The sequence below is a fragment of the Halichoerus grypus genome, chromosome 3 (genome assembly GCF_964656455.1).
Source record: "Halichoerus grypus chromosome 3, mHalGry1.hap1.1, whole genome shotgun sequence".
Taxonomy (NCBI): Eukaryota; Metazoa; Chordata; class Mammalia; order Carnivora; family Phocidae; genus Halichoerus; species Halichoerus grypus.
In genome coordinates this window covers 2,194,015-2,206,833 of record NC_135714.1, presented here as the reverse complement: position 1 = coordinate 2,206,833, position 12,819 = coordinate 2,194,015, and the positions used below count along the sequence as shown (strand labels likewise).

The following is a 12,819-nucleotide window of genomic DNA, read 5'->3' as shown; positions in this document are numbered from 1 at the left end:
TGGCCTCGCTAAGCCGTGCGCACGTGCACACACACGCACACACACGCACACGCACGCCTACGCACACATGCATACGCAGGCACGCTCGCACACGCATGTACACACACAGCTACAAAGCACGGAGCAGCCGTGGGCACAGTTGGAAGTTGGTGTAATGAAGACTAACACTGTCCAGCACATCATTACTGACGACCACAGGGGAAGGTTTGTCCCGTTACCATGTGTCACGGCCTTCCTCCCACTGGCCATGATGCCATCACAGAGCTGAATGATTTTAGGAATTCCAATGATCTGTTTTGAATGATAGCGTTCGTAAGATAGTAATACCAGGAAGAAAAAGATGTTTGGAATAATTGCCTCTGATTCCCTAGAAACAAAAACATCCATTTAGATACTTCCTTTTAAAATTAAGATACATAATCAATATAAACAACATGAAATTACTAATGATTCCGAACTGAGAGCAAAAGAGAAAAGGACAGAGCAAGGGGGCAGGGGGGGAAGTGGGGAGAGTGAGGGGCGGGAATGAGGGGAGGGAATGAGGGGAGAAAGGGGAGCGGAAGGAGGGGTGGATGGGGAGGGCTGAGGGAGAGCCCCCGGAAAGCACCCAACGGCACTGGATGCCCCAAGGCACAATCTTCTCAGTTCTCCTCCTGCCCCTTCTCTCTTCAGTTGGAAGAAATTGAGACTCAAAGGAGGAAAAAGTAACTTGTCTCAAATCACATAGGCAAAATGCCTCCTAGTTAGGGTAAGAAAGTCCAGGGTCTCTAGACCCAAGGGGCACTGAGAACACATCCTTCTTCACCGTGTTTCCCTACTTACTAAGGACAGCTGACCCCCAACAACATGGGTTTGAGCTGCGCGGGTCCACTTATACACAGAATTTTTTTTTAATAAATACAATACTATACTATAAATATATATTATCTTCCTCACAGTTTCTTAACATTTTCTTTTTTTCTGGCTCACATATTGTAAGAATACACACAATACATATAACACATAGAATATGAGTTAATCGATTGTTGACGTTATCCGTAAGGCTTTTGGTCAACAGCAGGCTCTTGGTAGTTAGCTTCTTGGGGAGGCACAAGTTACATGCGGATTTCTGAGTATGCGGGGGTCGGCACCCCTGACCCATGTTGTTCAAGGGTCCACTGCAGCTCAGACACTGAAGAGATCTCATTTTCAGTAACTACACTTAAACGCCTGTCTCTGGCACAGGAGAGGGTATTCAGGCCTTAGTGTCCAGTAAGGGAGAGCTGCAGTTCCTCTCAGGAAAGCACACAATAACCACCTTTGCCACAGACAGCCACATCTAAAACGTGTTTTCTCTAGAAAGCTCAAAAACCAATCAGCATTCCAGCAGAAGAGACTGCATTTAGCAGTCTGTTATCATAATTAAATGCTCTGAAATGTGAAAACTGACACGTCTAATTCCAGATGCAGAACTATTTCTAAACAAGTCTTGAGACACATCAATTTTTAAAAGAAATAAAAACACACAGTGTGTTAATCAGAGTTCCACTTAAAAAAATATCTAGCAAAAATGTGTTAACAATCCTTTAAAGTAAATGTTCATCTTAATAATCTAAAATCACATGTCAGTGCGTAATAAGGACAAAAAATCTAAAAGAACAAAATGCCATTACCTGAACTGGCCTACTTCAATGTATTCAAACTGCTTCAGCACAAATCCAATAAACACCTACAAGCAGGAAAATAAAATTTTCACATCAGTAATCAAAACGTGCAAACTAGGTTACTTTTCTCCCTACTTACTTGTGTCAGTTTTAACAAGTTCCTGGCAGTAAACTTGTGTGTATACAAGAACTCAGACGTATTCTGTCAGACTAGATAATCCAGGACGCTTTACTGAACAGTCGGTGGGAGATCCGGGAAGAGAGATTGCGCGCTCCAGGAGACACCGAGCAGTCCGCAGACACATCTGGGGGCCAGCTCGCCCCGGCTCACACCCCGAGCGGCACGGATGCCCCGACACTGGCTTGTAAGAAGATGCCCACATCAGCCCACCACCTCTTCCCAAACCCCGGCGTTCAAAGGGGCTGACGCAGGGGGCTGCTGTCTGGCAGGGAAGGGGACCCTGAGGGCACAGGCAGCACTGCAGGACTGGCTTTGAGCCAGTCTGCATCCAATTCTGTTCCCAGCACCTGAGCTCTCCCAACCTCGAGCCTGGAACTTACATACCGCTGTTTGCTCCCAGCCCGCGGGCGTGACACAGACACGGAGCAGGTGCTCCACAGATCACGATGGGAACCGAATTAAATGGTCCGCCTGTTCCCGTTTCCTACAGTCATCGTACTGAACTCCTCAGGGATGGGGAGCAAGGGCCCTGAGCTATACGAGCAAATCCGAACAAATGTGAGGCTAGAGCCTCACGGCAAGGAAAGGCCAGCAGCACCACGAAGAGGTGGCTGGGAGGCGGCTCTGCTGGAGCTCTGAGGCCGGCCCCTCTCCACGTGCACGCGTCAGGTGCAGATTTAGTAAGACAGAAGGAAGCAACAAAAATTACACCGTCTCTGAGAAGAGAGTCTATGTAGAAAGACTGAAGAGAGAATGGCGATCACACTGAAGGCAGCCCAGAAAGAGAGCAGCCTCTCCCTTCCGCAGGAGAACATCGAGCTCTGCCTAGGAGGAGTCACGACTGGAGGCTGAGGAGACGGTGGGGTGCAGCCCTGGGTGGAGCCGATGGCTCTGTGCCCCCAGAGCGGCCCTCGAGGTGGGCCCTGACTTCCGCCTGAAAAGCCCCCAGGGCGCCCTTATTCCTCACGCCCCAGTCGGCATGCACCTGTCTCCCTCTGGGCCACCACCGCCCGAGGCTTCAGACGAGGCCTCTCCCGCCCAAGATCCCTGTGTCAGAGGAAAGGGCATGCTGTCCCTAACCGTCCTCCAGCGAGCATCTGCCCCAAGGAAGGGAGCAGCTCTCTTGGACGATGTTCTTCTGATAATTTGGCAAAAGAAGGAGTGCAAATGTCAGCCACCATGAGGCCCGGTCCTTCAAGCCCCCCTTCATCAGAAGATGGCACCCCAATACTACTTGTGGGGAGATAAGCATCCTGAAGGTGTTTCCTCATTTCTCTGAGCAACAGACCTTTTCAGGTGAGTGTTGGTGCCGACATGATCTACCGACACACCGATGTCTACGAAACATTTCCCACCTCACTTGGGAAAGAAGCCCAAGGTCATGGCCCAGCAATGACAGTCACATTTTCATGACCTACAGGCGACTTTATGTGTGGTGAATGCAGCCGGCGTCCCGAGGGGCTGGGATTCCAGAAGCACTTCCCCACAGCTGAGTCCCACCTGGCCAGGGCGTGTCAACACCGAGCTGGTCAGACGGGCACCGGGAGGGCCTCTCAGGGCACAGCACCAGCTACTGCTCCCTTAGACCATGTTCTTCTTTACAGACATGCCCGGAAGTCAGTTTGAAACCAGATGTCATAATTGATAATCTGTTCAAAATAAGTCCCTGCGTTTTGCAAAAATGCCCTCCTGAACAGTAAGGCTTAGTTGTATCTAAAATTTAAATGCACTTATCTTGGGGTGGGGAGGGTGAGTGGACAGAAAGCCCTGACCCTCGAGTAAAGGCCACCCCGAGCCCAGCCCTGCCCAGGCGGAGAGCCCCGAGCTGGGGAAGACGCAGCGGGTGGCACGTCTCCTGAAGGCAGACCGCGGGGTCTCACAGGCAACCTGTACTGACTTACCAACAGCTAGGGCAGGAGGAAGCCAGAAACGACAAACCTGGTCCGAGTCCAGAAGACAGTAATTGACCCGTAACTGCACCAGCTGGGCCAGCAAGTCCAGAACCTGCCTCTGCAGCTGCACGGACGTGGTGGTTGTGTACTGCTTCAAAGCTTTAATAACCAGAGGCTCGAACAAGCGAATGTGATTATGAATGGCATTCTACCGGGAAAAAGAAAAGAACAAATCCGTGAGTTAGTCTTCAATTGAACACTTCAGGCAGCCGACCTGGGAAGTGCCGAGCTCCGTCCTCCCTCTGGCACGACACCTGCGCCTCTCGCTCACCTTATCCGCGCGGTTCTTTGTGGCGCTCGTGAGGTTGGTCTTCAACTGGGTAGACACCTTCTGAAGCACGTCAAACCACCTGCCGGATGGAGAAAAGAGAGCCAAGAGTGGCCTCAAATCCTCTCCTGCGTCCCCAGCCACACTCGGAGTTGGGGAGCCTGGGGGGCCACGCACGCCGCAGCACCCACTCCTCTCGAACACAGACGGCCGGGCTGCGCCGAGCCCGCAGTGACAACAGCCCCGGGCCTTGTCTGGGTGGCAGGTGCTCGAAGAGAGCGCACTGGGCGTGGGAAACCCACCACCACCCAGCCCAGGCCACGCTGAGGCCAGAAAGGGGATGCCCACGAAAACCTCACTTGATTTTCTTAGGAAAAAATTCTTCAAAGATTCACAACAATTATAAGGTAAACGAAGTTAGATGACAGTTAACACACACACACACACACACACACACACACACACACGCTCCCTTAGTTTTTTATTTATACCCCATATTATTAAACGAAGTATTTGAAGACATCTATTCCTGAGAACTGGATACACAGTGAGTATGCCACCCACGTAAATCCTGCAACAAGGGCATTTGCCTTAGCTTCTGACTCTAGTATGTTAACTGCAGCTCTTTTATCACTATCTACATAAAAGGAAAAACAAGGAATTCTCTTGTTACTACACCGAGTAGCAGCTCAAATATCTAATAACTACGGGCATTTAAGCAACAACTACTATATTCCAGGCACCAAAAACACAATCATAAATGTAAATGAAGACTTCGAGTCACAAGGTGATGAAAGGCGAAGTGCTGTTATAGGAGACTCTTCAGTGCCCTTCAAACACCTTCGGGGGCCGGCACTCCTGTACCACGTGGAAGCCGCGCCTTCACCCAAGTGCAGACCTGAGAGGTGCCCGCCCCCACCTGGCGCCTGCGGTCAGCAGGCCAGTACGTCCCGCACCGCAGCCCCGGCGGCCCCCACAGCCCGGCTGCCTCCCCACGCCTGCCCCGCCCCGGAGCCCGCACGATCCCCCACACGCCACCTTACTCACTGGATCACACACTTCTTAGAAGGCAGGGCCATGCCTCCAGCATCTTGGTAACAATCATACTTTCCAGTTCTCTGGATACAGTGGAGTATGAGAAGACTGTGGCTCACTTTTTTTTTCTACTTTTTACAAACTTCACCGCTCGCTCTGTCATGGGTCTACCGAAGATGCCCCCCTGACACGACCACCCCAGCAGGACATCTGGAAGGTTACCCTGAAGTGTCGTGGTCCTGCTCCGCCTGCACCATGTTCCTCAGGCTGGCGTCGGCTAAGGCCTGGGTGAAGTGGGTGTACGGAGCCATGAAGCAGTAGTGGTACAAGCCCGGCCTCACGCTGGAGGAGCCCAGACGCTGTGCTCGGCCTTGAGACTTGCTGGGGTTGGAGGATAAGCCATCAAACTGGGAGGCCAAGTTTGTCCCAAAGAGAGTCTTCAACAGCTAGAGTGAGAGAACTGAAGCCATCAGCATCTGACTTAACATAGCATGAACACCACACAGAGCGTCTCCCAGGCAGAGTCACATTAGCAAAAATTCAGACTGAAATCCCTGCTGGGAATCGCCATCAACACCGTGTGAGACTGCTGCGGTGAAGGGCAAAGTAAGTTGTAAAGAAGAACCTCGGAGCCTCGACTACCATGATTCTCAACGAGACTGAGCGTTCCGAACAGAACCCTGGAGGGACACTAAGACGGCAGTTCTTAGCAAGAGTCCAGCTGCCCTCTCCAGTAATGGGCCTCCTCCTCTTGCAGGGGAGTGGGAAAGGGACCCCTCTGCCTAATAACGGAGTGAGCCAACGTGTGACGCGGGGGCTGCCGAACACGCCCCCAGCACCACCCTCCACGTGACCAGTAGCATCATGCCCTCCTGCCCAGAGTTGGGGCTTTAACGGACAGGACAAGAAAGGACTTTCTTACCTGCTGAACGCAAACAGTTGCCATCACTGGTTCCCGACTGAAACAGGATTTCAGATACCCTAGGATCTCCTCAACACACTGCGGAAGAATAAGTAGCAAGACATTGAAGTAAGTGACTGACAGGTGGCTTCGTACGGCTGTGAGCTCTGCACAGACATTGGAGACCTGAGGTAGCTTCTGCGTAACTCCTGAGCGTCAGTCAAATCTGGAGGAAACTTGCAGTCTATCGCTGTGAACAAAGTCAGCAGAAACCACGGATGTCAAGTAGCTCCCCGCAGCCTCTCTCTATCGTGTGTTCCCGTCACTCGCTGGCTTGCTCGCCTGCTCAGGAACAAACTGTTCACCAAGTACCTACTGTCCCTGTGCTCCAGGCAGCAATTCAGAGAGTACAGAAGAGCCAGAAGCCCTGCAGACGTCCAGCTGAACATAAGGCCCATGCATTGTGTGATTTACTACAAAACGCCCTATAGGTGTCTTAGAGCAATCTGCAGATATGACCAAAATGATGGCCTTCACATGACCGCTCTCACAAACTACTTTTACCACCCTAAAAAATGAGATAAGGGCACCCGATGTCTTCTTGGGGCACTGAGAAGGACGAAGACATGAACTCTCAGGATGCCGCCAGGCCAGGCACTCAGCACCGACGGCCCAAGGCCTCGGTGCCTACAGTCACCAGCCGCCGCTTCCGTCAGTGGGGCTGGAATTCACACCAACCAGACTGCCTCTCACTTCCCTTGTGTGGGACAGTTTCCTGCACTAAAAAACAACAGACTTTTGTTGGTTTCAAATATAAGGACCACGTATTTTTAATATTCTGATTTACTCAAATTAGACTCCGAGCACTCGAGGTTGTATCCTGCAGGGCTGAATCCGTTACACGCTGCTTCTGGGTTGTACTAGCCCACAGCTGGTACCTAGTAAATGTTAACTGAAGAATTACAACCAGAGCTTCCAGATCACGATCTGTCTAGCAAAGGACCAGATCTCCTAACAAACACGCATGGAGGACTTGGTGGCCCAAACACAGCAAGAGGCACTGAAAACTGACGAGGAAGGAGGCCGTGGAGAACTCAAAGAGCACGCGGAGCACCAGGAGCGCGTCCCAGCATGGGCACCAACATGCGGTGGAATACAGACCCCCACTTCTGGCAAAACAGGGCACGGGGCCCATTTATACCTTCCACCCAAACAACCAAAAGAAGCACGGGCACTGTGTGCAGTCGCAGTGACAAGAGGCCAAACGGCAGGGACTGAAGGACAGTAACCCCTGAGCGGCGGGGACAAACACAGCGAGCCCCACACTGCACTGGGGTCCACTGCCCTGGGAGACTTTCCAGGTCGAGGCACAAGGAAGAGAGGCACAGCACAGCCCAGAGACCCCAAGTCAGGAGGAGCTGTAAGTCCAGGGAAGCTGAAGCAGCAAGGGTCCACAGGGCAGCCCACCGCAGAGACAGCTGCCTGGAGAGGGCTCTGGAGATGCGGGGAGTTGGCAGGGCATTGGTCAACATGGTGTGTGGGGAAACCTCCCCGAGGCCAGGGGAGAATCACCAGGAAGGGTTACAGGGCAGTACTTGGCACTCACAAGGGCTAAGGACAGTTACTGTTCCCCCCAAACTGGGGAGAATGGGAACTCACAGGGTCCCCTGCCTCCATCATGGGAACATAGCCCCAAACTGAGCAACCCACCTAACATGGCAAATGCAAGACCCAAGAGTAAACTTCCCACACAATTTAAATCTATCTCAGAATAAAGCTCAAGAAGATTTACAGGAGCAGAGAAATGCCTAGCACCCAACATTTCACTATGCCTGGCATCCAATCAAAGATGACCAGGAATGCAAAGAGGCAGCAATACATGATCCACAATGAGGAGCATAATCAATCAATCAAAAATGACCTGGAACAGACAGGATTTTAGAATTAGCAGAATGACATTAAAAGTCATTATGACGGTATATTCTATGTGCTAAAAAACTTAAGTAGAGACAAAGAAGATCCAAAAAAAGACCCAGATCAGACTTTTAGAGATAAAACTACCACGATGGTGATGAAAAGTGCGCGAGATGGGCCGACAGCTCAGACGCTGCAGTGGACGAGATTCACAAGCCTGAAGACACAGCAGTGCAAGTCCACAGAATGCGATGCAGACAGAAAACAATAAAAACACTGAGAGGAGCCTCAGTGAGCCATGTAGAGGACAACCTCACGCATCCAAATATGCAGGTAATTAGAGTCCCCTTAAGAGAGAAGAAAAAGCAGTGGGCAGGAACAGGAAAGATATCTGAAGAAATAATGGCCCCAAATTTCCCAAACTTTAAGAAAACTATTAAGCCAGAGATCTCAGTTCAACAAACCGAAGCACAAGAAACCTAAGGAAAGTTACACTGAGGCACATCAAAATCAAATCACTCAAAACCAGTGAAGTGTCCAGAAGCCAGAAAAAACACAGTAATAACACGGAGAGCCGTAAGGAGTTACATGGAAAATGTGCATGAAGGATTGCCCCAAGAAAACACCAACACCCAAACAACAGCACATTTCAATGACATAAAAATGGAGCATGGAATAAACAAGGTCTAGAAAAGAGGAAAAATCAGAATTATTTGAATTATTATTATTATTATTAAAATGAAGATTATTTTTCATCCCCAGCGTATTTAGGAAAACAAAAGAAAACAACTCCATTTTTAATTCTAAGTCTCTCTTTGCCTTCACCTGCTATCATCAGAGAAGCTCACAGAAATCTGAGGAAAAGTTGCTGGTACATTTTGCAGGCTGCATCCCCTCCCCCAAGCCGTGTGTGGGGCTCAGGCCCCCGGTGCCAGAGGCAGCATGCGTCCAGCGCGTCCAGTGCACGTCCAGTGAGTGCCCGCCACAAAATCACAAGCAGCAGTTTGTGGGTCTACACCCTGATCTTGCCACCTGGGCTCCTGGACACACTTCCACCCAGCTGGGCAGTGTGTCTGGCAGGCGGGGTCCCAGGCCTGCCTGTGCAGCGATCATCCAAGGAGACCCCGCACACACAGCAAGTGTCCAAGCGCAAAGAAAATCCTGGAGGGCTTCTACCCCGCACTCTCGCCGGAAAGACCAGGAGCGAAGATTCAGCAGTTAAGCAGAAGAGGCTCCCAGAGCACCGACAAGGGCAAGCCCAAATTGCAGCGGAAACAGGCCTTTGTCATCAAACAGCAAAACAGATCAACTCAGGACACCGTAAAGACAAAGGCAAGAGGCTGCAACATCCAGTGACTCCAGCCCCGGATACAGGATCTTCAGAGATGAAGTTACTAAACCCACACCTTTAAAAAAGAATATAAGCATATCCCTGTTTTCAGGAATATCAAGACCCCTAATACCAAGCTTCATTAGACTGACTTCATTATTTACTTTCACACATTGGGATAAATGCACCAGTGGATAAATTCACTGGCTGCCACTGGAGAACAACTATTTCTGTATACGTAGCAGTCAAAAAGAAAAAAGGAACCATGCTCCTAGAAAATGAAAAAAATACAAAACAACAAACTACAAAGTCATCTGGATTCCAAGAAAAAGGAAAATTTTATTATTTTAAAAATTCCATGTAGATGGTTTTTATTTCAGGATATCTAACATTCAAACTTAAAATGCGTTATATTTCCCACATTGCTACAACGTGTTACACGCACACAGACCACAGGCCTCAAGACCTGCTGGTAGGAGAGGGGAAAAGCGATGGGTCGCCAGGACTGATGACCCTACAGGAGAGCGCCGTTGTGCGCAGAGGCACAGCCTGGGCGGGGGGCCGGCCGGTCTCACCAGCAAGGCCGTATTAGGAAGAGCTCTGACAAGTTTCGCTCTGAGGGACAACTGAGTGTCAATTAGGACACTATCTAGCCGGTAAAAAACAAGTGCACGCACTAAACAGGCATAAAAAAAGCACAAGAAAGAACTGAAAGGAAATAGAATACCGCACGTAATCATGAAAACTAGGTACGCTTTTATGAGCCAAGAGAAAGATTTAGAGAAATAAAAACAAACGAACTTCCACGAGCTACTGTACTTCCCTCGACAGACACTTGTTTAAAGGGGAAGCCACGTGCAGCTCCTCTGCAGCCCACCAGGAAGGACGACGCCCAGGAGCCGGCAGGGGGACACACGCGGCCAAGGCCCTGGGGTGTGGACACTTGAGACGGGCGCGCACCACACAATTCCTTAAACTCTCGTGTGTCTGAGCTCCTCCTTGTACGACGATGGGGAGGGCAGATGGGGCTTCTACCCCAGCTCTGCTGCTTCCCGTGGCACCAAAGGAGCCGGCCATGCACCCTCACCATGTCTGTTGTCACCCTTTCTGCTTATGAAGATCAAATAAGAAAACAAAAATAGAGCTACCCTATGACCCAGCAATTGCACTCCTGGGTATTTACCCCAAAGACACAGATGTAGTGAAAAGAAGGGCCATATGCACCCCAATGTTCATAGCAGCAATGTCCGCAATAGCCAAACTGTGGAAAGAGCCGAGATGCCCTTCAACAGATGAATGGATCAAGAAGATGTGGTCCATATATACAATGGAATATTACTCAGCCATCAGAAAGGATGAATACCCAACTTTTACATCAACATGGATGGGACTGGAGAAGATTATGCTAAGTGAAATAAGTCAAGCAGAGAAAGTCAATTACCATATGGTTTCACTTATTTGTGGAACATAAGGAATAGCACGGAGGACATTAGGAGAAGGAAGGGAAAAATGAAACGGGGGAAAATCGGAGGGGGAGATGAACCATGAGAGATTATGGACTCTGAGAAACAAACTGAGGGTTCTAGAGGGGAGGGGGGTGGGAGGATGGGTTAGCCCGGTGATGGGTATTAAGGAGGGCATGTACTGCATGGGTGTTATACACAAATAATGAATCATGGAACACTACATCAAAAACTAATGATGTAATGTACGGTGATTAACATAACAATAAAAAATTAAATTAAAAAAAAAAAGAAAACAAAGGGACTGTCACCACAGTTTAAACCCACTCATTCTAGAATAAACTGGATCTAAGCTAATATACAGAAAAAGAACTGAAAAGAGGAGAGAGGTAGAACACCCCCGATGTGAGGCTAAGACAAGCACCAGAGTCAGGTGCTGTGATGGGGCAGCCCGGGTCGGGGGACATGCAGACGTCTCCCAAGCTGCTGGCACCTCGGAACGCGCCCGGATGGTGGGGCCTGCAGGCTCACAGGTGCCTGCGCCGGCTACAGCTCAATGACAAGGAATGAAACACATACCTTCCCGATGTCCTGCAGCGTCGCCAGCTCTAGGATCTGAGAGAGGACATCCAAGGCAGAGCGCAGAAAGCCCCCAAACTTTTCAGCGCTGTTCTGAAGATCCAAGGTAACCTTGGGAAGGTGGAGGAAAAGAACACAGGATTACGTGCACCGTCCCATCCGTCACCTGCAACAAAGACACGCACTGTCTGTGTGATGAGAGCTGTCCCACTATGCAACCCTACACACGCACCGCGTGGGCTGTTTGTTTCCTGTGAGCACTGGGAAAATGCTTTGGAAAGGAAAGACAGCTTTATAAAACTGCCATCTCTCAGGAGCATCTTCTAACTTACATTGATACAACTGAAAGGAATAATTTCTGAGCTTCTATCATGAGGGGAAAAAATGTAAATTTCCATTACAACCAGCATCTGATAAGCACCAAATCAAAAAATATAAAATACACAACTTGTTCTACATACATTAGTATCCCCAAGGAATCATCATCAAATCCAGAAACCGCCTTTCAGTCTGGCTACAGCAAAACATTAAATTCATGTCAAGAAGGATTAAATTAGGATTCTAAAGGGCCCAGCTGAATTAAATTATGCAATTCCCCTATTTAACGGACTGAGAGAAGGGGTTAGGTCCAAAGACATAACATGAAAGAACAAGGAAGAGGGGAAGAGATCAACTATGAAAATAAAAACTGGCAAAAACCCTGCAAAACACTGCAACAGAGAAAGGAATCTGCTCCGTGAAATCAAACGTGGCCACCCGTGACGAAAGAGAAAGCACTTCCTGGGCCAAGGGAGAGGACGGCAGACGAGACACACACAGAAGATGACCACCAGGCAGGCCCGAGTGCCTCAGCTGCTCTGTGTCACCGGTGGGGGGGGGGGGGGGGCGCTTTCCAACAGGCTAAGGACGAGTGGGGCCATGTCCCACAGGGACGGGAGGAAAGGGGCTCACCTCCAGCAGGCAGGGCAGGACAAGGGGGCGAGGGGCATGAGCACAGGAAGGCCTATCTTGAAGAAGAACAGAGGTCACAGGTGAGAACCAGGGCCACGGGGCACGGAGGGAGCTGACCCCAGAGCTAGAATGGAGGGCCGTGCACGCGGCCACTCAGGAGGAGGAATGAAGGAGATGGAGAGACGGTGTGATGGATCTCACGTGTGCCAGGCACCCCAAACACGCCAGCCAGGCGGGCACCCAGAATACTGGGGGGCCACGGTGCACGGGGTACAGCGTGAAGCCCAGGATGTCCCAGGGGGGAAATGGTAAGGACGGAGCAGATGGCAGGAGCATCAACAGGGCCCCAGGACCCGAGACAGGAGTTGAGAATAGGCAGAAAAAAATGTCTTCTCTGTGCAGGGTTTCCAACGTGCCCCCTGCTATTTGGGTGGGTGACATAAGAAACACAGGCTAAAAAGAGCCTCCGAATCTGCTGTAAAACATGGTTAAGACTCTTATCTTTCAAAATTATCAATATCCTTCAGAAAAGAAGCCAGATAAGGTTTATAAATGGTTTTCAAAAAAACTGAGAAATATCTATCAGTAACAAAAAATTATGA

The 12,819-nt window shown here is 49.9% G+C and overlaps 1 protein-coding gene across 1 annotated transcript in view; it reads right to left on the bottom strand.

The window, feature by feature from the left end:
* HTT (huntingtin) overlaps window positions 1-12,819 on the bottom strand; it is a 136,834-nt gene that overhangs the window by 52,418 nt on the left and 71,597 nt on the right. Inside the window, exons 29-35 of the mRNA XM_036085639.2 lie at window positions 11,267-11,377; window positions 6,002-6,079; window positions 5,302-5,525; window positions 4,048-4,126; window positions 3,763-3,924; window positions 1,653-1,708; window positions 219-367 (exon numbers count right to left, since the gene is read on the bottom strand). Coding sequence (XP_035941532.1) covers window positions 219-367; window positions 1,653-1,708; window positions 3,763-3,924; window positions 4,048-4,126; window positions 5,302-5,525; window positions 6,002-6,079; window positions 11,267-11,377 — 859 coding nt within the window. The remainder of the gene's footprint in view (window positions 1-218; window positions 368-1,652; window positions 1,709-3,762; window positions 3,925-4,047; window positions 4,127-5,301; window positions 5,526-6,001; window positions 6,080-11,266; window positions 11,378-12,819) is intronic.